Source organism: Trachemys scripta, chromosome 9 (genome assembly GCF_013100865.1).
Source record: "Trachemys scripta elegans isolate TJP31775 chromosome 9, CAS_Tse_1.0, whole genome shotgun sequence".
Taxonomy (NCBI): Eukaryota; Metazoa; Chordata; order Testudines; family Emydidae; genus Trachemys; species Trachemys scripta.
In genome coordinates, this window is record NC_048306.1 from 6,100,865 (window position 1) to 6,128,226 (window position 27,362).

Sequence of the window (27,362 nt, forward strand, 5' to 3'; positions counted from 1 at the left end):
AAAGCTTTCTTGTATCTGGTCACATTGCAAACCTGATCCCGCTCCAATGGTTAAGCTCTCCCTGATTTCAGTGGGAGTAGGATCGAGAACTGGCACAATACATTACTGCACTTAGATAACAGTTATTGTAAAGCACTGGAAAGAGGTATTAATCTAACCCTTACACATCAAACTCCTGCCTTTCTTGGTGGGTCTCACCTACAATGGAGACACACGGATTTCAAAACCATTTTGATCTTCTTTGATTTCCCTAGAGGTCACGTGATGCAACGTGATATCACAAGAAAGTATCTCCATTTCAAATTCTGGCAGCCGATGCAGTAAAATGCAGGAATGATGCTGGCTTGGTGCAGTGTGGGCACATGTATCATAGAACCCAGTAAATGATTCGAAGAGCAATAGTATGAACAGATTTTTTCCTACAATGCTTGAAAACTACAGTCTCTGTAGGGCCTGTTATAAGACTGCCCCTTTTTGTCACTCTGCTGGCACAAGGGGGCCGGGGAGACAGCAGGACAGGCCACGTGGAAATTCCCCTTTTGTAAGGGGAACATAGAGGTGACATCTCACAACCTCCAACATAAGGGGCATGGCCAGATGCAGTAGGGTACAACTTGAGCACCATTGTACTCTGGCTATTCCTAACGGCAAGAATGGCCCCTGGGAGCCACAGAAATCCAGGCCTAATTTGGTGCAGACCTATCTTTGCCCCTAACTCCTACACTGCACTCCCGCAGGTCAGCTGAGGTTCAGAACCAGGGTCCTGCTGAGGCCGCTCTTTCATTAGAGCGATCAGAGAGTGGTTCACGACTTCATGCTCTTAATAGCAGATATGCAACATCAGAATTGTTCACGGATATCAATCACAAAGAAAAACAGGTATTTGCTCTTGCATTTCACGGCCGCTCTCCGCTGTGCCTTTTATGTTGTGCTTGTACAATGACACACAACGGTGTGTACTGATAAAACGCCTCTTAAGTGACAGTGTGACGTGAATGATGATACACGTTGACATGACTTGTTAGGAGAGAAAGCACAGTGTTCAAAAGAAATGTTCACTTGAAGTGGATACCTGACCTATCAAAACGTGCCATTTCAAACTATCTTCTGATGGCTCCAACTTATCTGTCCATTTCCATACCATTCTTAGAATATCAGCATCCTCCGCTGATGCAGTGACCAACAACGATGCTCTAATTAGGGGATCTCTTGGTATTTCCATTATTAGTCTATATGGACTGTTGAATGCCTGTCTGTCCACATTTCCACTCCCAAACCCTTCCCCCTGCTTTTTTTTTTATTGTTGCTTGGCCACAAAAAACACACTGCTGTCTGAAACTTGGCAAGCACAACCGTGGGTGATGCTGACAATTTTTGGAGCCTGGAGTTAATGATTTTTCTGATGGTAACTCACAAATTGCTTTGAGTTTTCCAAGCAGAAATACTGTATGCCCATTAATCCAAAATATGCTTTCTGGAAAACCAGCCCAGGATTCTCTCTTTCTCACAAAAGGCCTTACTGCACACGTACAGCAGCTTCAAAGCAGCCATTATGGTCTATGTTGATATTAAGATGTAAACTGTGGACTTGCTGGGTCCATGCTTCCTTAAGCAGAACACCCCACTGAGAGCTAAGCATTACCGGCACCCTTTAGCATCACCCCATCTTCCAATGACCAATCACCTCCTTCCCGTTTGGGCGTGGCTGTCTCATTCTAAACAACATATACATACCAATATCAAAGTAGAGTAGAACGAGAAGTCTTCAATTCAAATTTCCTTGCTGGTCTCAGTTTGTGTTCCTGACTTAAAGCACAGAGATAGCCCTGCGATGGTTTTTGATTGGTCAAAAACACACTCGAGTTGTCATGTGTCCATATCAATTTTTAGCCAATCCCTGCCTGCCCTCCCCCCCCAAGTTTAGAGAGATAGAGGTTTGGCCAAGCGGTTCCAGTTTTGGCTCATCTCTATTTCTACCAGACACAGGAACAAAATGGTTTGGGTTTTTACAAACCCTCAGTTGGAGTTTTGGTCCAGGTCCCACTATACATGACTACCCACAATTTGTGGGTCTCTGATAAAAGGGTTTGGGTTTGCCCATCTTTAATTACTCACTTAGAGGATTATATACCATATCATATAACATATATTACTTAAAACCTATGTTAATACACTAAATGCCTATGGTATCATAATGGTAGGTATGCAAAGTAATAATTACTTTAGAGAGCGTTTTGCTTGTTATTAAAAGCAAGTCAGATTTTATCAAGCCTTTAGGGTCTCTGAGATTAAAGAGAAATGAGGCAATTTACAAATAAATAAGCGAATTTGCTTTCTGCTTTGTAAACCCATTCATCAGACTATGTTAAAGAAGCAATAAAAGAAATCAGGAAGGCTGGAGAGGAAAGGATGTATTTGCTCATTTCTCAAACAGGCACTAATCAGCCTCTTCTTCCACACATCTCCTCTCCTCGTGAGCAACAAACCCCATTACAAAAACTTGGGCAGTAAAAATACCTTTTCACAAACCAAAGATGGGCCATAGAGCCACAGTGTTTGTCTCCAAACTTTCCCAAAGTCTGATTGTTCTTAGTGGCCATATTTGGGGGCTGGGGTAGACCCATGACAGGGATAGGGTGAGAGCAATGTTTGAATCCAGGTCTGAGTTTTCCCAGAGTTCCGGGTTTATTCAGATCTGGAGTTTTGGTTAGGGGTCATTTCTCCCCAAAACTCAAAATATCTCACTCCTGTAAATAGGCAGTACATCACAAATAGATTGTGATGGCTGGTGCACGAGAAAAAAAAATCATCATAAAGACACCAAGGGTCAAACTCTCCTCTTGGTTATGCTTCTGCAATCCCATTGCAGTCACTGGAGTTGCAGATGAGTAAGAGAGGACAGAATTTGGCCCCAAGCCTGGATAGTACAAGCAGAAGCCAAAATGTACAGTCCTTGCTCTCTCAAAGCTTCCTTTTCAGACAATGGGAGTCTCATTTGGTTGAGGACTGAGTAAAGATGGTAGGATTCGGCCCTACTGTATCATATTATCACCAGAGAACTTGGTCTAATGATTACCGTACTTAACTTTACCAACAATGTTTTGCTGAGTAACAAAAAAAGAATATAGATTGGATAATTACTATCTGAAAAAGCAAAGACACTAACTACCACAACACTGCGAACAATTATCCACATTAAATCCAAATTGTTTCAAAAGAGAAACAGCAAATGTTTAGAAGACTTCTGCACAACCTAACAAAGAAAACAACCTAACAAAGAAAAGCCTAGCATTAAATGAGGAAAAAATTACTCATCTGCCCTTATTGTCATTCTCGTGATTATAAAATTACAGGCTGTAAGTATGGATGGGTTTGACTTTTGGGTCATTACCAGCTGGGTGGCTGAAGGTTCACCAGATGACTCACTGCTAGCCTAGACATGCTATAGAGTCAGTTGGGAACCCCAATAGAATCCTTTTTTGAATTTAGAAATATATGCCTGCTCCTCTCAACTTTTCTACCATTATTTGCAAGCCTCGACATGCCCAACGTCAACATTTTTCATAGCATTCGTGTAGGAAGTTAGGTCAAACCCTCTTTTTGGTGACCAATTTTTAGGGCCAAATAAGGGCCACCTGAGCATTTAGAGTGTACATGTGGGGGGAGTACCTCCAGTGGATTCCCCTTTCACTAGGCATAAGGCTTCCTGCTGAATTGGGATGGAGATCAGGCACATTTGGCAGAAGCACTTGCTTTTAGAGGTGTAACCATTGCTTCCTCCATGCTGCTCTGCTGGCACCCTCCAGTCTCCAGATGAGCAGGACCATGTGGTTAGTCCATGGGCTGAGGAACCCTCCCACCAGGATGCAGAGTGCGCTAGTTTAGGTAGCCCTTGGGAAGCCTCCAGATTCTTGAGCAGGTAGAAGAAGGTTGAGGTGGGAGGTGGGTTGACCGGAGCACAGAAAGCCAGTGCTCATCCTCTCCATTGGCTAATTATTCATGGTGTCATTGTGTTTAAGGCCAGAAAGGACCATTAGATCACCTAGCCTGACCTCCTGTATCTCACAGGCTACCCCCGTGCTGAGCCCAAAAATTTGTGTTAGGCTAAAGCGCACATCTTCCAGAAAGGCTCCAGTCTTGATCTGAAGACATCAAGAGATAGAGAATCCACCATTTCCCCCTCCCCCTCCCTTGGTAGTTTGTTCCAATGGTTAATCACTGTTAAAAAAAAACCTCATGCCTAATTTCTAATATGAATTTGTCTGGCTTCAGCTTCCAGGCATTGGTTCTTGTTATACCTTTTCCACCAGATTAAAGAACCCTTTAGTACCCAGTATTTTCTCCCCATGAAGGAATTTATACACTGTAATCAAGTCACCTCTTAATCTTCTATTTTGATACACTAAACAGACTGAGCTCTAAGTCTCTCCCTGTAAGGCCTTTTCTCAAGCCCCCAAATAATTTTTTATGGCTTTTTTCTGCGCCCTTTCTGATTTTTCAACGTATTTTATGGAATGTGAACACCAGAACTGGACACTGTATTCCCGGATTGGTCTCAGCAACGCTGTACACAGAGGTCAAATCACCTCTGTGCTCTTACTCACTCCCCCTGTTAACACATCCAAGGCTCACATTAGCCTTGTTTGTCACAGTATTGCACTGGGAGCTCAGGTTGAGTTGCTTGTCCACTGACCTTTAAATCCTGTTCAGACTCTCTGCATGCCAGGACACAATCTCTCATTTTGCAGGCCTGGCCTGGATTCTTCATTTGGCTGCATTAAAATGCATTTGGTTTGAATGGGCCCAGATTACCAAGCAATCCAGATTGCTCTGTGTGACTGTCCTGTCCTGTGCCAATCTGTGTCAGCCACAAATTTGTATCAGCAGTAATTTTATATTTACCTCCAGACCACTGACAAAAGTGTTGAAGGGTGTCAGACCTCGTACCGAATGCTGTGGAAGCTAGGGTGACCAGATGTCCTGATTTTATAGGGACAGTCCCGATATCTGAGGATTTTTTTATATGCGCTCCTATTACCGCCCACCCCCTGTCCCGATTTTTCACACTTACTGTCTGATCACCCTAGTGGAAGTCCACTAAGATTCAGGTCCGGATCCTGCAACTGGCTCTGTGCAGTGGACCCATGCACTTGTATAGAGCTCCATTGACTTCAGGGGAAGTCTGCCCGTGTGCAGAAAGTTGCAAGATCAGGGCTTTAGTGTTGGGTGTAGTTCAAAGCATTAGTGGCAGTCTTTACAGTCTTGCCTGGTCCAGAAATTTACTTAGAGAAGAGAGCTTTCTTTCCCTATAGCCTACCGTAACAGCAGAGGTCTACTGGGGTATGTCTGCTCTTGGGACCCAAAGCTCTGCTTTCCCCCTCTTTGAAATGGACTCCCCCGAGCCAGAGTTTGCCAAGCTTCATATCATATTGCAAAGTTCTTCTGTTCAGCACTTCATCAAGCATTAGTTTGTGTTTGCTTCCTGTTCTTTTATTTCTGTCTTCATTCAGGCTCAGGGGATGATGTAGGATCATAGGACAGGTTCATCTAGGAGTTAGCACTGAGCTCTGCAGCGCTTCAAAATTATTGCTCAGTGTTCTAGGACTTTTCTTATAGGCACTCTAAAATGCCTCTTAAATGAGACACACACTACTAGTAACTCTCAGCAAAGAAATATCAGTGTTAGCTTGCTTCTCAGTTCGACTAGGAATGCACTAATGTGCTAGAAATTAACAATTTGCATAGAATACTTTCAGGTGTTCTGAGTTATAGCTGCAAGAATCTCCATCTCAAGAACAAGTTTCTGGAAGTATGTAGTCAACATGGCTGCAAATGGAGCAATGCAAATTGATAATCAGGTCTCTGATTTTGGTTACCTACACAAGGATTTAGCAGCCTAATTTTAAGCACCCAGTTTTGAAAATCTTAGCCTATTTCTGTACAAATGAGATAACATATTCAGCATCCTACTCCGGATAATCTTCCTACAGTAAAATGGAATCAACTGAATGGCTCTGATTGCATTCAGAGGAATAACCAGAATCATAAAATGGTTTGGGTCAGAAGGGACTTGAAGAGGGTCTAGTTCCTGCAGCTTTAATTTAATTATTCCTAAATTTAATTATTCCTAAACCATCCCTGGTTGATATGTACTAAGTACACTCTTAAATAGCTATCTACAAACTCCATTGGTGCCTTCTCCCATTGCTTGGCTATTCTTTTATAGGCACAAGGCCAAAATCTGTTCAGATTTACATCCCACTAAAATCTGTATATTTAACCTCATTTTCCCCACCAAATTCTATTCTAGGCCTTCTAAAACATGGAAGGTGGGTAGGATTTAACACCATCACCCACAAGGGAAGTGGCAACACATAGGATGTATCCAGTCTTTGCTTGTCCATCACAACCAAAAGTCATTGCTTTCTCGAGAAAGGTGATAGGGAATAGTAAACTGTGCTAAGTGGTAGAGTTTATCAGAGCATTTTTGCTACTCTGATTGCATTGCACAGACAGAATGTTGCTAATTTAACGCATAGTCTTGAATACCAAAGCTTTCCTTACAATTGAACAACTAGAAGTCCTCCAAAAGAGCAATTGTCAAAAACAACAAATCTCTTGAAGAAAGAATTTCTCATGAAATACATAACATCTTGCTCAGTGCTGTCTGCACTGAACTACTTCATAGGAAAGCATTAGCATTGTTAGCTACTGTATATTTCAAAATGAATCCTGTGCATTAAATTCAAGAGATTGCATAATTATTTAAGGAAATAAGTGTGCATCTATAAGACATAAATGCTTACCTATGGGCATTGAAAATTGCATATTGATGTACAAACGATCTACAAATCAGTGTCTTAGTTCCATCACCAAAAGGTGATGATGATACACCCTTTGCCTCAACATCTCTCTTGCTTGTCTATTTAGACTGTAAACCATCTAGAGCAGAGACTGCTCGTCTTACTATGCTGTCTGATACTACTTGTTTGCATAGCAACTTGCACAATGCGACCCCAATCTCAATTCTGATCACGAGACAATACACAAATAATGAATAACAGCAACAAAAAGGATGGCAGACATTGGAGAAACTAGGATACTCAGATTCATGAAACGACACATGCCAAGTATACGTCAGCTAACACACACCTATATTTTAGCAAGTGACTTAAATGTAAACAAACACATGCCTATCCAGGGGTGCTGTCCAGCCAAATAAATGACTGAGGTTCAACAGCTGCCCATCTTGCTTCAGTACCTCTTTCTCCTGGCCCTCTGTCAAACAACCACATCGCTCGGCAATAATAATCAATTCACAGGAAGGACTGCCATTTTTAATGAATTCACGATTCAAAATGGTGCCATCCCAGAATTTAAGATGAACACAAATGAGAAAGCCCTGTTGCTATTGCAACAATCCATTAGAAGCTACCAAATCCAATGCCTTCGTCACTAAAAGCGGAGACCTCAGCGGCTTCAGCTAAAGGAGCAACTCCATCAGCTGATAGCAACAGTAGTCTCTTATCCTTTTGTGGACCACCACTCCCTGATGATAATACACCCTTTGCCCAATGTTGGACCCTATTGTGTAAACTCTCCTTTTTCAAAAATGACAATTGATTCTTTACAGTGTCCCAAAAGATAAAACTCAAAACAACAGAAACTTTTCATGAACATCAGATAAACTGCATTTGAACTTCATCCTAAGGGGTGTGTGTGTGTGAGGAAATGAAACTCTTTAAAACTTGTTTGCATAACCCGTTTCATACAACTACATTTGATGAAAGCTGATATTAATATCTTCAGTTGTTAATATGCAAGGAAATATACAATGCAAATTCATGTACACACATTCATCTGTAATAATATGACCCATTTTAGTGTATTTTCATAGGAACAGGCTGCTTCAGTTAGTTAAATCATAGACTCAGCATCCCCCAAATGGACTAGCAATGTGGTTCACACATTAATGTACTAGATTTTCATCATGATACTTGGTTGTCATGACAAAGCTTTAGAGCTCCACGAATGTTGCATTTGAACTAGTAAATATTGCTTTTGTTATGTGGCTTCGGAAACGTCTGCCTCTTATATGTAAGCAGTTTGCCCAACTCTGCTATCCTAACGTTTTAATATGGGAAGAGCCCGCAATTGCTTTCAGTATTGTTTTGCCTTCTGCCATCAACAGTACGTTACATGCAAGTAAATGAGTGTTTTCTTTGCAGTGTTGTTGTAGCCGTATTGATCTCATGATTTCAGAGACACAAGGTGGGTGAGGTAATATCTTTTATAGGACCAACTTCCGTTGGTGAGAGAGACAAGCTTTCGAGCTCTCACAGAGCTCTTCTTCAGGTCTGGGAAGGGTACTCAGAGTGTCAAACCTTCCTTTTTCCTACAACTGCGGAGGTATTAAAAGCCCACTTCACCTTGAATGGGCTCTTACAATATGGTAACTCCTTATGCTAAAAAATTTGTTCCATCTTGTATTTAGCTGTGACGCTCTGAGTACCTTTCCCAGACCTGGACAAAAGCTCTGTGCAGCTTGAAAGCTTGTCTTTTTCACCAACAGAAGTTGATCCAATAAAATATATTACCCCACTCCCCTTGTCTCTCTAATGAGTGTTTCACACACACGTCCACTGTATAGGTCATCTGTGATGGCTGGACCTTTTGCTGTAATCCTGAAGATGCCAATCATGTCCCTTTGAAGCAACAGTCCCATTTATTTCAGGAGGAGCACGATTGGCCCAAATTTTAAATCGAAGCCTGGATCCAACAATCAGATCTGTGTGGAGAGATATCTGCACATGTGTGGATCCAACTGAAGGATCGGGGACTTAAATAATTTATTTCTAGCTTAGGTTTCAGCTGCTGCTTCTGCTTTATTGCTAAATTCTGTTTTATAATTACCCCACACAATTCACCAACACACCCCGTTGTGTGTTTTGTCCACCTGTTCCGTCCTGTCTGTCCTTTAGATGGTGAGCTCTCTCTAGCAGGGTCTTTTTTGTTACAAGTTCACACACATTTAGCACAAAAGGGGCTGTGAGCCTGGACTAAGATTCTTAGGGGCTATTCTAATATAAGTAGGGATTAAGTCTCATGTATATTGTTATGGCCAGGTAAAGAGGCATTAAATGAACGTAACTGGAATTTACATCCACTTTGGGTCCCCATGGCAGTTTAGAGGGACTTTCGTGTAAATAAGGATCAGGCCTGCATTGTTTTAGTTTTGCAAATGATTTAACAAAATACATCCAGTCTTTTACCTTTGGGTGGCATGGGGACGTGGCTTACTGAACTTTTGGTATCCCAACAGGATTGGGCCTTTTAAAATTGGTCTTTTGTAATGTCCCTCTTTTAGATTTTTGGTTCTGAAAACGTACAATGGCGTGAGGTTGTTCCAGAGATCATTTGATCCATGGTGTTGGACATGACTGCACAGGGGGAGTTTCTGAATTTACAAGTAGCTGGATTGTGATAGTATTTTTATGTTACATTACATTTTTTCAGGAAATCTAAAGAGGGTCTAAGCATGGAAGAGGGTCTGATATTGGAGGAAAAATTCACAGTGTTAGATGACTGTGATGTTTCGATGCAGTCTGATACAGGCTTCCAGGTTTGAGTTAGTAAACCAGATTATGGTATGCACTTTCTGCTGTAATTTTTTATTCTTGTGTATTAAACTGATTTTAGTAAACGACTCAGCCCATGATCATTTCAATGTCACTTTTAAAGGAACTGCAGATTCTATTAGCAGCCGTCGAGAGTTAGGATAAAGTGAACTTGTTGCAGCTGTAATTTGCAAAAACGTAACACAGGGAGCTTGATTTTTTTATTTTTTTTACTAGTCTTGATCACTCAGTACTCCAACTGAAGTTAATAGGGGAGAAAAATCAGACCATGGATATCTGATGACTTGTACTAGTGCCAACAGGTGTTATTTAAGTGACTTGAACATCATGCAGGAACCTTTCCCAGAGGGAGTCTCCATGTGTGCACAAAAGATGAAGCACCTACTTTTCCTGTGTCGCTCACATATCACTCTTTAAATGTCCGTTTAACAGAGACGTGTGATGTATTAACACCTGGGGGCTGGGAGAATCAGATCAGATGTGTTTGCAAGAGTGCAGCCCCACCCCATTCTTCATCAGGGGAGCGGATTTATTTCAGTCACTTTGGTTTTGGACTTGCAGTTCCCTCCCTTTCAGAATATTACCTCATTTTCTTCTATTCATTGAGCTTCATCAGTCTCTCAAATGCTTGGTAAATTGTCTAATTTATTAAGACACATAGAGACATTATATTGAAAATTAATGGTTGTTGACAATTTCTGTCCAAATCTTCTTCCTCGCATACATAATTTTTGCTATAGCAAATAGCCAATGGGACTACTTCCTTAGGTAAGGATTACTTCATGAGTGAGCTTTGCAGGATCCAGTCCTAAAACTCAAATATTATGGGGTGGGATATATACAAGAAAGGGTTACGTTCAATTACTATCCTCAGATATGTTTGGCACACCACTAGAGTTATACATTTGAAGGGAAAAATCTCTTTGCTTGGAAATGTGTCTGTTTCACTTACTGGAATTTCTTTGGGTCTGTCCTTTTTCAGATCATTCACTTACTTACTTTGAGCTTCGTGTGCCTTCTGTTAGTGTTAATATGGCGCAGATGGCAGCAGATGCTTCTCTAGGACAGGAGGGTATGAATCCAAGTCTTCATTAGGTTTGGGCATACTGGTTTGAATTAATAAGAACTTGATGTGAACCTTTGCCCCAAACTTGAACTAAAACCTTTAAAACCTTTCTGGCAAGTCAACAGAATGAACATTTAGGAAAAAGTGTTTTTAATTTTGATTCGCCTCTGTATTTATTGGCTCCATCTGGGACAAGAAATCTAAGTGCTGAAATATGGTAGGCTTTTCCAACCTCACTTGAGACTAAGTACTGGAAGGCTTCAAGGAAGCCTTTTTTGTTTGTTTGTTTGTTTGTTGTTTGTTTTTTGAGATTTCTAGCCCAATTTGGAAGACTCATTAGATAGCTCAGATATGGTTTGGATAAACGTAACTGCTTTAGGGAGCTGATTCGAACCAAACTCACAAAACGTTTGAAGTTCACCCGTCACTACTTTGCGTAGCATCTGGGCTCACACTGACTGGTGACACTACACAGCAATTCTAGTGGTTTTGCACAGTCAGAAGTGACAACCCTCTTTGCTTTGGGAGTGAAGTCATAGGGCCTGAATTGGCTCACCCTTTGGTATTAATCAGGAATATCTCCATTGGAGTCCATGGAGTTACACCAGAATCAGTGAGAGGAGAACCAGCCTTCTAAAGCACAGCCCGTTTATTGCTATTCACATGCAACTCTATTTCTCCCTGAGTTTTAGATTAGCAGACCTGTACTCCACCAATTATCGAGCCTGGTTTGCTTAGTTACCCACTGGACTGAGATGAGGCAGAAGAACAGTATAGCTCAACTTTCACTGCCACTTTAGATAAAACTGCAGAAATGAGAAGGCAGGGGACTTTCGAGGAAAGCAGCAGTGTAGCACTGTAGCCTCCCCAGAGCATACAAAATTAAAAGTCCCATATGTTTACTTACGTAAGCCATCTGCTCTGCTAGAAAAAAGGCTATTATGCTAGTATTATAGCCACAGGTATAGTAAACTCACTGACCTGTTCTAAATTTTGGATTCTTGCACTAATCCTAAATTGATTAGTGAAAGAAAGTGCAAAAGAAAAAGTGTTTGTCTTAGTAAAATTTTTACTGGAAAAACTGATCTTTTCCCTTGGTCTGATCCTTTCTCCTTCTCGTGATTTTTTTCTCTACTCTGCTCCAAATGTCTCTCTTTTGCTCTTATTTATTTACTTTAAAGAATTTAGTTACTGACTCAAAGTTGCAAGAAGTTGTTTTAAATGTACCACCCAACAATCTCTTTCTGGTGGATTCTTTTCCAAATTTCACTCCAGTAACACTGTATTGAGCCAGTCTTACTTTCTATAACTCATGAACGTTCCCTTGATTTCTGTGAACAGATGTCACTTTAAGAGGATGGTAGTCACACATTCTATGATTGAAGCAGCTGTAAGGTTCTTGACTTCTGCAGGACCCACTCTGTAGCCAAGAGTTTATTACACAGCCATTTTCTCATCATTCCCGGGAACATTGGCTTCTAGTCAAAGAGCCTGATCCTCCAAGGCTCTCAGGATGTGCATCTCCCAGTGGCTGCAGTACGAGAGAGAGTGCTCAGCCGCACCTCGCTGGATTTGAGAGCTGGCTCAGGAAAGCAGCGAAGCACCAGGGGTTTCAGCTTACAGAGATTCCTCGTGATTCTTCCAGTGGAGGGCAGGACCTCCACTCTACCATCCCTCCCCCTCCTCTCCATGGAACTAGCAGGGCATCTGTCTCCCCACATCTACAGACTCCTTGAATCCACCAGGGCAAGTAGCTGGTGAGCAGAAGCCTCCCACCTCTCTCCCCTCCCGCCTCCCCCACCTCCTGGCACCCATTCACAGCACCTCTCAGTAAGGATGCATGCTGCTGGGGACTGCTCCACTCCAGGTAGTAACCCCACTCCAGGGAGCATCCTACCTCATGGAGCGGGGGACCACACAATATATGGCAAGCTCTGGGCCCGATGGCCCACTCCTCCTGAGCAGTGCAGCAACAAGGGGGCGGGAGGGACAAAGGGGGAGGGAACAAAGGCAACTTTAAAGCCCTTTTGTGCCTTCCACATTCTTGGTCCGGCCCCTGGCATAAGTGAGAGCAGCCTCGGGGCTCTGAGCATCTTGAGCTGCTGGAAAGCATTTGTCTGTCCAGGCTGGTTTTGTGCCAGCTTAGGAGCCTCCTTATGTTGGGCTAATTCCCCAACGGCCATTTCTCCTTCCATTCTAGCTCCCTTTCACCACTGGACTGACACAAAGGGGCTGGACCTCTGCTCCTGGCAGCCAAGTGGCGCAGCTCTGTCCCTGCGGTTAGAATCCAGTCAAGTGCAAGTCCTGCACCAATTAACTCCAGAGACACTCAACTGTGGTTAGCACTAGAAAGCTGACAGGTGAGCCGTGCTGCCAGACCATTCGAATCTGTAGCAGCAGTAATAACAGTAAGGAAGTCGCACATTTCTTTAGCTAAGAATTAGGTGTTATGAAAAGGAAATTTCACGGCTGCAGTCTCGAAGAAGCTATCTTTTCGGAGGCATTACTGTGTCACAGCCTATTCTGTACTTGAGGATTATTGGTGGAACATGATTTATATTGACATGCACATTTAATGAAAGGAAGGTTTTGATTGTTTCTCCTCTCTGTCGGTTCATACTATTTCCCTGAGGTGGAATAATGCTCTTTGCAAGAAATTCGTTATGTGCAAATGTCTCTTTTCCCCAGTATATTAAAACCAATTAAAAAAATCATTCTAAGAATGTAATCACATTTCATTTCTGTTGGCCATAATCAACATGAATGCATTAGATCATATTTACTTGCAGTGCAGTTACCAGACCTATGTGTATGATGATCTAGGTAAAATATGTAGGATACGGTAGATAGATGCTATGTACAGGTAAATTATACATGAAATGGAGCGCTATGAATTATTTCAAAGTGTTTCTATTAAATGCATTAAAAGAAACTCATGTTAACTCTGCATTAAGGATGTTCTGTTATAATCAAATAGTCAGGAAATGCTGAAGTCAAATGCCTTACAGCAGGGATGTTACCTCAATTGTACATCCTGGTACACCTAACAAAACAAACCTGAAGAATACTCTATTAACCCATCACCTACCAACCTCCTACAACCATCCTGCAAGGTGCTGAGCCTTCCACTCCCAGGAGACACCGTGACGGTTGAGGGCACCAAATATCTCATAGGTGGTGATAAGGGGCCCATGACGTGCACAGCCTACGTTGCCTCAAGCCTTTATATGGAAAACACTCACACTTCATGAGCTGCCCACATCTGGGCATGGCCCCTCCTAGATCTGCATGGCTGGAATGTTTTAAAAGGCAGGATCATGCACCCTGTGGAGCAGCTTGAGCCTCCATCAGGAATTCTGGCGGAGCCCTGCACCAAACCCATGGCTGGCACTGAAAATATGGGCTCCTGCGAGCAAGAAACACTTACTTGGGTTACATACGGAAATGGATGTGTTCACACAGCCGTTATGAGGAAATGACAGGGTTGTTCACAAAACTGCAACAGACTTTATAGAATTTGTGAAATAAAGACTCTAGCAAACAATAGTCACATGATATGATAAATATGAGTCAACAGTGTGATGCTGTTGCAAAAAAAGCAAATGTGATTCTGGGATGTATTAACAGGTGTGTTGTGAGCAAGGCGCGAGAAGTCATTCTTCCGCTCTACTCTGCGCTGGTTAGGCCTCAGCTGGAGTATTGTGTCCAGTTCTGGGCACAGCATTTCAAGAAAGATGTGGAGAAATTGGAAAGGGTCCAGAGAAGAGCAACAAGAATGATTAAAGGTCTTGAGAACATGACCTATGAAGGAAGGCTGAAAGAATTGGGTTTGTTTAGTTTGGAAAAGAGAAGACTGAGAGGGGACATGATAGCAGTTTTCAGGTATCTAAAAGGGTGTCATAAGGAGGAGGGAGAAAACTTGTTCATCTTAGTCTCTAAGGCTACATCTACACTACAGGGGAGAGTCGATTTAAGATACGCAAATTCAGCTACGTGAATAGCGTAGCTGAATTCGACGTATCGCAGCCGACTTACCCCGCTGTGAGGACGGCGGCAAAATCGACCTCTGCGGCTTCCTGTCGATGACGCTTACTCCCACCTCTGCTGGTGGAGTAAGAGCGTTGATTCGGGGATCGATTGTCGCGTCCCGATGGGACGTGATAAATCGATCCCCGAGAGGTCGATTTCTACCCGCCGATTCAGGCGGGTAGTGTAGACCTAGCCTAAGGATAGGACAAGAAGTAATGGGCTTAAACTGCAGCAAGGGAGGTCTAGGTTGGACATTAGAAAAAAGTTCCTAACTGTCAGAGTGGTTAAACACTGAAATAAACTGCCTAGGGAGGTTGTGGAATCTCCATCTCTGGAGATATTTAAGAGTAGGTTAGATAAATGTCTATCAGGGATGGTCTAGACAGTATTTGGTCCTGCCATGAGGGCAGGGGACTGGACTCGATGACCTCTCGAGGACCCTTCGAGTCCTAGAATCTATGAATCTATATTTAAATTCACAAGCTCCAAGCTCATAACATACTGCGACTTAACTTAAAACAATGGAGAGGCAGACTGCAAGTGTCTCTATATTGTCAACAATGCAACACTCTCCCACAAATCAAGGGAACATGAAAAACCCCAGACTTGGATTTTGGCTGACGATTCTGCTACTTGGAATGAGAAGGAAACTTGCATTTTACGGTCCTCCCTGAAATGACTTTTAAAACACTGGTGTCATGGCTCAGTGAAAATCCTTGGCTGCTGGATTCTCATTTTGAATTTGGAGTGCTTTGGTGGTGGAGAGGGAATAACGTTTTCCGAGTTCCTGCACTATGTTGCACTCTTTGAGCTGAGCAAATACATGCCTCTCCTTTTATGAGTCTCACTCGGCCGCTGCTTTGTGCCACTGGGAGCCATCTCAGTTCAGCCCCAGTCACTTTCAGAGGGCAGAGGAACATCCCACGACTCAACTTCTGACAAATGCATACCTGAAAGTATTTTTTACCCTTTCATTCAAGAAGACAAAAGCATGCAAGAAATCCACAGGGCAAAGAGACTCGAAGAACTGGAGTTTGGCACATGCTGTGGTCAGCCACAGTAAAAATATAAAAATAAAATAAAAATCAAAAACTGCTACTGCACAAAAAAAGCTGGGCTTGATTCACCAGGCTGTTAGACCAGGATTACACTGGTGTACGGCCACTGAAATCAAATTATACCAGCAGAAAATTGGTGGAACACAAAGTGAATCGAGCCCACTGCTTTTATCTTCCACTGGCACATGAGTATCAGCTCGGAGGGAGGCCATTACAGCTTCAAATACCTTTTGATAAGATCTCTCAAAATAAAATCTTAAGGGTATGATCATCCTTGGAGATGCACTCACACCACTGCCATTGACTTCAATGGGAAACTAGAGAGAGAACAGGGATTTGAAACCCAGCGCTTTTCTGTCATACGGCAAAAAAATTTCTCTCCAGTGTGAATTAATAGATGTGGTGGAATAAGGACAGGATGAAGGGTGATATCAGAAATGCACCATGTAAAATACTGTGAAGGTTTCCTTTTGTATTTATCATTTTCAATCTCACTAGCATGCCTACAGCATGTGTGCACACTTATATATATATTTTAACCAACTATCATTCTTTTTAGCTGAGTCAATCTCTTGTCCCTGAGGAGCTTTTATAATTACATGAGAGGCGTCTTTTTTGCTGTAACTTACAGACGTGACAAACGATCTTGAAAAGTCTGACACTCAACCATGGATATCTGCTATCTACCGACTTATCATACACGGTAGATTTCCTCATGGTGCAAATCCACCTCGGTCATGATTTCAAATCAGTGGCTCACAACGAAACAATTCTCTTGTCCCAATTAGAGATCATAGTCCTAAAACCTCATCAGACTGAAAGCTAGACCTAGTAATTGCTACGCAACAGACCAGAAATGGAGCTAAACAAACCATCAAACTGGAACAATAAATAAATTTCTCATTAACCCTGCCAATAACTGGTTAATGGTAGAAAAGTATTTTCTTGAAATGCAAAATAGTCAGAGAAAACCAAGTCAGCTTGATTGCCACAGAACTCATCAGTACAGAACAGACCACACAGAATTGAAACACAACATGAAGAGAATTTCAGCCAACAGCTGAAAAGAAACCAAAGTTTGAGTCAGTTCTGATAGTGGTTAGCGCAAGGTATTGGCCTCGGAGACTCAGGACTCCTGGTTTCTAGACCCAAATGTCAGAGTGCCCCTGTGTGACCTTCGGAAAAGCACTTTACCTTGCTGAATCTTACTTTATCCCTTTATAAAACATTGATGATGTTTACCTACCTCTCAGTGGGGTAAAAATTAATTGGCCTGATCCAACACCCATTGAAGTAAATGGTAGTCTTTCCATTGACTTCCATTTAATGGGCTTTGGATTAGGCCCAATGTTTGTAAAGTGCTTTGTACATTGCAGCTGAAAGGTACTATACAGTGCCAAGCCTGGCGAATAAATTATTACTAACAATTCTCCACAGAGGGCAGTGCCAGGTCTGATGAACTGGTAGAGCAAGTTAACAGGCTGTTTGTTTCGTCTATGGACTATTGCTTTCCAAACCAGTCTGTAAACCTTGGCAATACAGTTTAAAGCATGTTTCTGCAAGTTGTGAGCGCCTGTCTGAGGTTGTTTCAGTGCCAGTAGAGCTAGAAAGAGATGGTCATGACCTAGGCCACCATCTTCTTTTTCAATATTAAATGACACCATCCATGCTAATGTCATTTCCCTCTAAACACAATGTATCTATATAGTTACAGGTAACTATAATGAGAAGAAATTAGGGAACAGAAAACATGAACTTCTATGTTCCTCCCAATGTGTTTGCTTTGGGAATTCAACAGTGCTTTGGAGCAGTCCCTCAGCTAGTATAGATCAGTGCAGCTCTTTTGAACGCAGTTGAGCTATGTCCTTTTTCACCCCCTGAGAACCTAGCCCAAAGGATAGAGTCATTTTCACAGCTTCCCATGTAGTCAGTCTGTCTGTCCCTTGCTGAAGGGAACCCTACAAACAACAGGGGAGCAGAAAACCATTTAAAATAATAGGTAGGAATTGCAATTCTGGGCAGCCTTTTTCCAGGTCCAGCAAGGAGGCCCCTGACTTCCTCCCATCTGCTCTAGGACTATATGGATGGGGACATGATTAAACCCTTGTCTTTTCTTTCAAGAGAAGAAAGTTCCAAACATTTAAAATAAAAATCAGAAATGAAAGCAGACACATTAAGAACGAGTGCGGAAATTTTCAGTGGAAAAATACAGCAGTGTTAAATGACTGAGAGTCAAATATGACTTTGTATTTTAAAACGTGTGTTCATGGCATAATAATACTACCAGCAAGAAGGGGTGGCCCCGTTGGGATTCAAATATAAGAAAATATTGCTTCCAATAATCTAACAGATGGGGTCATTGGCATAACAACTAATGGGAGAATACAATACTGACATGAGCTAATTTTACAATGGCATGAGCCATTAGGACCACCGATACGTTTCAGGCCTGACTCTAGTCGTGATGTCCACCCTTAACGGACTTGTTCAGACTCTCACCATACATGAGACAAGGGGTAACGTGACATCTCACAGCAAACATAAAGGAAATATTTGGTTTACTCATATGCACAAAACAATAGTTTAAAGTGATCTTCACAGCTGTATTTTCTTACAAGGTGGGGGGTGAGGTTGGGGTGATCACTTATTTCTTATAAAAGACACAGATTTTATTCCAGACACTGCTTTGCATTCATTGCAGAAACGTGTAATGCTCTAAATCCAAGACATCACCTGCGTATTACATTTCAAATCACGCGAATGTTCCCATCAATATGGATTAGAATCAGGGTCACTGAACTTTAAATCAGAAAAAAAATGAAAGTGGTTACTTACTGATGTGTATAGGTATCCTTCACTGTTCATTGCCAAATACAATTTTGTTTGAACCCCTTGAATAGCCACCACTCGTAAGCCCACGGGTATGAGGTTAAACAAAGCTAGGAGAGAAAAGGACACAAATAGCAAAGTTAATCTTTTCAAATAATTATATGAGTTAGATGAGTAATGTATAATCATTACAACTATTCACAGTGGCTCTGGTTCTGCAAACACTTAATTCTAATACGTAGCTCTTATCTAGTGCTTGCCATCAGCAGATATCAAAGCACATTACAAAGGAAATCAGTATTGTTATCCCCATTTTGCAGATGGAGAAACTGAGGCACTGAGCAGTGACGTGACCTGCTCAAGGTCACCCAGAAGGTCCAGAAACAGAGCCAATGAATAGAACCGAAGATCTCCTGAGTGGCCATACTGTGCTCTAAACAGTAGGCCACACAGCTTCCCAGTATAGTAGTCATTCCATTAGCTTCAGTAACTGAACTACATATTTCCCTCAGTAGTCTCCTCACAACGGTAACACTGCACTTGGTAATAAATGTCTTCAGGATCGGGCCCAAACACTGTACTTTCAAAATTGAACTGCTTTTAATTCTCTGCTAGCATTTCTCCTCAGAATAATCAATAATATTTTCAATATTTACAGCCAGAGAGGCCTATATTTTAATAATGTTGAAGTTGGTACGTAGACTGGCAAATTAAAGAAATAAGCAGAGCTCAGTCTTGGCTCAATTTTTTGCTATTGTTGTTTGGCAGAGGAATTTTACCACTGTTTGAACCAAGTATTTTGTATCGGCAATTCCCGCTGTAGGATTAAAAAGAAATGGGGTAAAGACGGGTTATGAAAAACGACAGGAGCTGATAGCATAACCCATAGTCTCTCCTTTAGACTGTGGCATAAATGCAGGGTTAGAACTACATAATGCCATATTGAATTTTATTTACAATGCTTTTTTACATGGCTGTAAAACTCCAATCTGCTTCAGGCTGAATTTTGGTATTTATGATCATTGTCTGAGGGTAATTTAAAACCAAACCACCGATTTGAAATAAATTATTGAGTTATTTACAAAGGTAGAAGCAAAAAAAAAAAGAACAGTTTTAAATTCCCTTTCAGCCCGACAATCCCCAAATGGACAAGTTTAGTTACAAGAAAATTTGCAGCCTACCAGTGTTTAATACAGACCCTAAATTCTGGGAGTGTATCAATAAGACTTGAGGAAAACAGCAAGTTTTAAAATGTCCTTCTTAAAGGAGGAAGTGTCTAGGGTTTAAAAAAGGGACTGGAGACCACAGGCCAAATTCTTTACTGATGTAAATGGGCAGAGTGCCATTGATTTTAAAGGAATGTCTCCCATGTATACCAGTGAGAATCTGGTCCCAAGACTTTTGGGTTCTCTTCCTGCCTGTGTCACACACTCTCTGTTTGACCTTGAAACATTGAAGAGTTCCATGCCCCGCTTTCCCGATCTGTACATTGCGCATAAATACTACTGCTAGTGGAACTTTTTAGGATGAAAAGATTTTGCACAGGAAAATGGGATTTCTGTCAAAAACACAATTTTTAAATGACCTAATTATTTTTCAACAAAAATATTTGGATTTTCAGAATTTCCCCCTCCACTTTTTAAGGAACTGAAAACTTTTAGTTTTCAGTGAACATGAAGTTTTAAGTTTTAGGCTTCCACAAAGCAGCAACATTTTTCACTGACATTTTAAAAATTTGTGTGCAGGGGGGAAAGATAGAAATCATTTCCTGCACAGCTCTAATAGTCACTTTACAAGAGAGTTGTGAGGATTCCTGACTTGCAGCCAGATTTTCAGAAGACCTCACACATTAGAGACACCCAATTCTTATTCAAGTAAAGGCAACATAGTTTAGGCCAGAGATACTCAGACCTCGGTGGTCCTGGAGCCAAATTAGCGATCAACATTACCCACAAGAACCAGAATGGGGTGAATTCATTGCTCCATTTACCATAGTACTGTATATTCATATTGAAACAGTATGACAGGAAATACTTAGTTTATATATATAATTCTCACCGCTAAATGACTGACCAAGTATTCGTATTTTATCAACTACAATTGGTTGATAATACAGAAAAAGCATCCTGATTGGTTAATCACTTAGATTGGTTAATAACTAAATCACACAGTGTTTTAATATCGTGCTGCAAAGAGCTGCAGGAGACCCATTAAAGAGCCACTTGTGGCTTTGGCGTGTCAGTCTGAGTATCGCTGGTTTAGGCTTTCACGTCCCTAAAGCACTTTGAGAACGTCTTAGGAAGGTGCTTCGTAAGTGCAAACTGCAGCATTATTATACGTTTTGCTGGCAGAGCGTGTCCGCACACGCGTACAGTGGTCAGCTGATGCTGCTGGGATTCAGGGCATTTAGATGGTCATGGCTGAAACTCAAAGGAAAGAGCTGACGAGCCAGTGGTTCTCCTTCCCCAGCATCTCTCCTCAGCCAATAAAAATGGAACAAACCGCATTCTGAAACTCACTCTTCCATTAACGCTCTTCTTTCTAGTGCCGTCAGCCTGCAGTCTGAGTCGGGATTTTCACCAGGAAGCGGTGTATACAGACTCCAAGGTAAATGCTGGAAGGAATCTGTCAATGAATCTGCTAAGGACATTTGCGAGGGATGGTTTTCAGAGTAAGTCATCCTGCTGCGCTTGGCAAAGGGAGAGTGGGCCGCGTGCCATGCTGTGTGTATTTTGCCAGAGGAAGCCTGCCATCGCAGGGCAGGTTTGGGTGCCTCACTCTGAGGTACACACTGCTGCTTCACTGAGTCACAGAGCATACATGCCCCCCAGAAACTGGCATGCACTGGCAGTACACACATAGGCTCTCATGAGGCAAGAGGAGCAACTTGGCCGCCGGCCACACCTCCTTGGGGTATGCTGCGTGAGCTAGTACATCAGCACATGCTACAGAGTTAGCCTGACTCCCATGTCATATAAAATTTACTCCTGAAATTGGCCTTCCCTTCAGATGACGCCCTTGCAGACAGTACGTCTCGTTTACACAGCACTGTGAGTAATCAGCGTGGAAAGACACGTAAGAGTCTCTTGTATACTGAACACCAAGAGATAGAATCATGGAAACTCTCCCTTATTCAAATGTACACGAATGATGCCACAGATAGGGTGCCTGAGACGTTATTCGCACACAGTAACAAACGACAGTACTCCCTTAGCCGCACAGGCGTTATGGAAAAAGCCTCAAAAAGCCAACCCAGAATTAATTCTTTTCCATTACGCTCTATCATTGTCAGTTTGTGTTAGGACAAGATAATGCCAAATATCACTACTAGAATTTCCATGTGAGTTTACACGGCGTGAGGCTAGGACATAATACCTGATATAATGAAAAAACTAGGTAATGCCTAAGGGAGACAGGCTATTTGCTGTGGCCTCTGTTCAATATAAACTGACACTAAACAATAGCTGTAACACTAAGGCGGCACTAGGCTGCAACCGTATGCCTTACTGTGTAAGTTATTGATAATTATAGGCCAGCCTAGGCTGCAACACACAAACATGTCCACTTTCCGAAGAAGATGTTTTCCTTTGTATCTATCTGACAAGCCGTCAAATCTCTCCCAGTGCCTAGATTAGGGAACAAATTCTGCCTCCATTTACATCCAAACAACCCCCGATTTCATGAGGCAAAATTAAAGCTGGGAAAACTCCTGTCCCCAGAAATTCTTCCCCAAACTGTAAAGACTCTCACTGGCTACAGACAAGGCCCTGTGTACTCTGCGATCCATCATTTACCATAGAATCGTGCTCTGAAATCTCAGATTTCTTTTAAAATTATATACGCTTCTAGCCCTTATGGGTGCGGATATGACTGTGAAAATGTGAACCAAGTGAAAACTGATGGAATATCATCTTCTGAGCCTGCAGAGAGCCTGAAAGATTAGCCCTGAGAGGTGCAAACTGCCCCATTCATCTCACTCCGGACTCTGCTTACGCTGAGGTTCTATGGGTGTAGAATTCACCGTTCTTTGCATCTGAGCACCTGGCATTTTGTTTTTGGGCTTTCTGCCTTACTGTGACCTACCTGCAGCTGTCTGTTGCTGCCCCGCTTTCCCACAAGGGGTCAAATTGGACCTCAGTGCATACTTCATCTAGCAATCTATGAAGTCAGGCAGCAGAGGGTTGGGTAGCTGGAGCTGGAATCAAGCTTGCAACCAGGGAGTGGGGGAGCCGGAAATGTAGAGTGGCCATCTAGACTGCAGAAGTCAAGGCCCAGGGGGCTTGCGAGATAACTTGCTGTAACTGGATCCATGCTCTCCTCTTGCCCAGCAGAAACGGGGGAAGGAGATTTTGAGCTGGGCTGCCTGGATGACTTTATGGGAGGCAAGACCCAACAAATGGAGAGGAGCCATCTGGAAAGTATAGGACAAAACCCATCCTCTAAATTCATCATGGGTTAATTTTACAGAAATGAGTATTTTCAACTCTGAGCAACAGCTGTGTTCGTGCCTGGGTGCTGGCGGGGGGAGGAAGGGCACCGGGAATGAAGGGTATTTCATGGAGATAGAATAAATGATCATTGCCACTGACTTGAGGGGTGCTTGCTGCAGAATTTTGTTCCATTGTGCCACAGAGCGCATGGGCTCCTGGCTACAGACTTGTAACAGCTGTCGGCAAAAAACGAAGGGCTGTCCCAAGGTGGAATGATTTGCATGCGGAAGAATTTTTTTAAATTATTACAAGTGAGATTTTAAATGTCTCACTGCAAGGCATAGCCAAATACTCCTTCATACGAGGAAGAGTAATCAAAACAGCCTTAAAATTAATGCAAAACGAAGGCGACTTCCTGCAAATGAATAAGACTCAGCAGATCTGCATGCAGGGACTACAATAACGGGGAAAGAAAGAGGGCGGGGATCAGAATTTTACTGTGGTCACAGCAACAGGTTGGAGCCCAGTCACTGCTGTGTGGACTTTTAATGGGGGCTTTCCCAGAAGGGACGTGCCAATCACAGCCAAATAAGGTATGCCTTTGTCGAAGAAAGGAAAGAATAATTCTTTAGCGCCGGATTCTCCAAAGCCTTACTCATGTGAGTGACATGTGCAGAATCAGGCCAATAGTGTATAAGGGTTCAATCCTGCCCTGCTGATGCTAATAGGAACTTTGTCATTAGAACAGGTTCAGGACCAGGGTAAATAGGCAGTGTGGCCTAGAGGGCAGAGCACTGGATCAGGAGAGCAGGGTTCTATTCCTGGCTCCGCCACTGGGCTTCTGGCTGACCTCATACAAGTCATGTCACCACTCTATGACTCAGTTTCCCCATCTGTAAAACGGGGAGACTGTAAAGTCCTTTGAGATCTACTGAGGAAAGGAGCTAGGTGGTATTATTATTACATGCCATACATCTACAGTTCTCTATATTCACTTCCAATAGGTGAAAGTAAAATGCTTTTCCATGTTGGGAAAGTGCAGGCCAGTTGGATCCATGTCTAGGATACATCCATCACATCCTCCTTTGCGTAGAACATTCATTATTTGTGAAGGCTGATTTTCAGCTCCAAGAAGCTTACATGATTTACATGTAGCCTGGTAATCTCTCTCGATGTGGTAAATTTAAATGCATAATGCAAACAAAAATATGTTGGAAACGGACACATCTGTGTGACTGTAAGAAGTCCCCTCCTGGCTCTCTCACCTAGAATGTCAGAACTCCATTAAAACAAGTCAAAATAAAGTATTTGGGTGGAACTGCCCCAAGAGAAATAATCTGCGATTCAGGGGACTCAGTATGGTACACTAAAAGTTTATAACACAACTGAAATTATTACATTTGCCTGTTAGCTTCTTAACTCATTTATTTAAAACCAGACCAAGTGCAGAGTGCTGCCAACATTCTGAACAAATTGATATTATTTCTTTTAACCTGTAATGTCAAAACACCAACAATTGTTTTAAAGAACAGCAGAATTTTATGATGCATGATGACCAGCTTTTATTCTACTCAACATAGGTTCTTATATCATGCTGATCACCATCCTATCGGAGTGCCTTCCAGTACTGCATTAAGTAACATGACTACACATCTACCATGAGGTGTTTGTTGAAGGTTTAAACTAGATTTCGAGGACTCCCAATCTTGCCTTAGAGAGCTGGGATAATTGGCTGCATCCTAAAGGGGTGTCACCAACTCTACGGCATGGGACTCAGATTTGAAAGCAGCTCAGAGTTGGCCTTGGTTTACCTGGCCTGCAGCGTGCATTGCTTTCAGCACCTGTAACGACTGCACATGACAGATCCACAGCAACCTCATTGGTTCTGTCATGTCAGTGAAAAATAGCTCTGCAAAGCAATGAATGTTAAAGAGAGAGAAGAGTAGAAACCTACGTGGATCTGGGTGAAACGTGACACGATCAATCAAATGTCATAAAAACTACTGGATTTGTTGTTCTTATCCAACCTCCCTCCTTTGACATTTGAGAGCTTAATGAAAATGAAATAAATTGAAAAGATATTAGCTTTGTGGAAAAGGAAGACTGGATTTTGGTTTCCAGTTTACGGGCTCAACAAAATTATACACATTAGCTATCGCTGAAATACCCTCTTGGTTCATTCCAACTTTTTTCAAGACAAAAAATTCATTTAAACTAAACAAAACAATAGTATGAAATTTTGGGGGGTAATTGTATCAATATCACCGGTTTTAGTCCTCGTTTGCTCTTTTCCATTCATCTCCTGGCTTAAAAAACCTCCTCAAAACTGTTTCACAGAAAAGCCCAAGGAAAATTGTTTCATTACTTAAATCATAAGTAGGCTCAGAATTATCAGCACTGGGGACGGGGAGACAAGGAATGTGAACTTTAAAATGATGATGAATTCTCATTATGTGAAATAACTCAGCTCTGTTCGAGTGAGACCCCTGCTTAAGACTGGAGATAACGTTAGTCTATTTCAGGCATGCTGCGTAGGCGAGCAAATTTTCTCTGTTGAAAAAAAAATCTAATAAAATCCAAAGGACAGCAATGAACTTCTTTAGATTACCATGGAGATAACATTCGGATTGTTTTGGGGCGGTATCACCATTACCTCCTCAAGTATATTTGCTTTAAATGTTTTTGCAGTGCTTTCCCTTCAGCCTCAATGGTAAGTATGTGCACAGTGTTAATGTTTCACTCAGTCAGCCATCCCAGAACATTCATTTTCAAACCGATGGAGATGGAAAAGAACCGGATACCCCATAATTCACAAACACACAAGGTTATCTGATGCATTCAGATGCCACTTACTATAACTACTGTCCTCCTCTTTTGTCCCATCAATTGTTCCATCTGCTTGCAATTGTAAGTGGTAGCCTTGCCTGCTGTAGAGTTTTGTTACTATTCCTTTAAGCTGTGGCTCTGTAAGAAGACAATAACAAGGTTAATGTATGAGATCTGGATGTGCCGTTGCATGTTATCAGGGTTCAAAACAAATCTTCATTTTTGATTTCAGAAATGATATATGAAAAACACCAGGATTAGCAGCTTTATATCTGTTCCCATTTAGGCAAAGAGCAAATCAGTGACTATAAAAATCAATTGCCAAATGATGAAATGCCACTTTCTATTGTAATGTAGGTAACACATTTAAATCTGCTTCCAGTGAATACCAATTCCAACAGCGTGTCATTTGACTTAGGAAGCCGTGCCCTATCTCATTCAAGATTAGAAATGTGCTGGCAAAGAGTGTATTCTGGCTTTTAACAAGGTGTGAATTCTCAAAAGGAGGGAAAGAGAGAACTACTAAGATAAGGTAAGATAATAGTAATAAGAATGAAAACTGCATACCGAATCAAGAGCCTAAATATACAGCAGCTAAGGTTTACCATAAGAACTGCTGCAATTCCAATAAACAATCCACCGTTCTTTGCTGATCCAAAGAACATGCAGAATCAGAAGGGATAAACTAGTTAAGGAACAGAGGTAAATAGAGGAAGGAACCCACTTTAAACTCAGCAACATGTTGAATTGTAATAGGAATATTACCATAAAAGATGCTATTTCACAGACTCAGGGGAAAAAAAAGAAAGAAAAAAAAACAGTTTGGATATAAATCTGCTTCATAATCATCTTCATGTTCAGTGTTGGAAAATGAAATAGCCAAAACAACATTAGATCATTCTGGACTTTGAAGTAAATAGCAACAGGATTTGCTAGGAAGTCTGTACATTTAAAGAAAATATCTCAGCAATGCATCAAGAGTAATTGCAATAAAATAGGTCTACTTCCACTGAATCCCAATGACATCTGCATTGTAGTAATTGTCACACAGTTATTCTCATCAGACAGTGAAGCCTTTTTAGCAGTCTGCTTCAAAACCTTAGCTGATTCACAGATAAACACAATATGAAAATATGAATGGCCATTTTCAACCCAAAAGTTCCCACATCTGGGCAAGACTTCCTGGTCTTAAAAGGAAAGAAATCAGGGTAGATATGCTGTTACAAATATTTTGGATAGGATTTGAAGCAAACCCTTATAATAGTTTGCATAAGTATATTACCTCCTATTAGCAACCTTTAATAAGTGTACTGAGAGATGCATAATTTATATACACCCTCTCATTTAATATGAAACCGAACCAAAGATCACTCTATTTTCTTGCATTAGCAATGTTCAAAAAGCTCGTAGCAAATTTAGGCTCCCTTTTTCAACTAGCCACCTATTATTTGGCTACGTGAAAAATGCAGGCAAGTTCAGTGGCTAG

At 41.8% G+C, this 27,362-nt stretch overlaps 1 protein-coding gene across 5 annotated transcripts in view; it reads right to left on the reverse strand.

The window, feature by feature from the left end:
* The window catches only part of FGF13 (fibroblast growth factor 13), a 336,182-nt gene that overhangs the window by 54,974 nt on the left and 253,846 nt on the right, over positions 1-27,362 (reverse strand). For all 5 annotated transcript variants that reach the window (XM_034781122.1, XM_034781118.1, XM_034781119.1 and 2 more), the window contains 2 exons: positions 25,904-26,014; positions 18,627-18,730 (listed from right to left, as the gene is read on the reverse strand). In XM_034781122.1, coding sequence (XP_034637013.1) covers positions 18,627-18,730; positions 25,904-26,014 — 215 coding nt within the window. The remainder of the gene's footprint in view (positions 1-18,626; positions 18,731-25,903; positions 26,015-27,362) is intronic.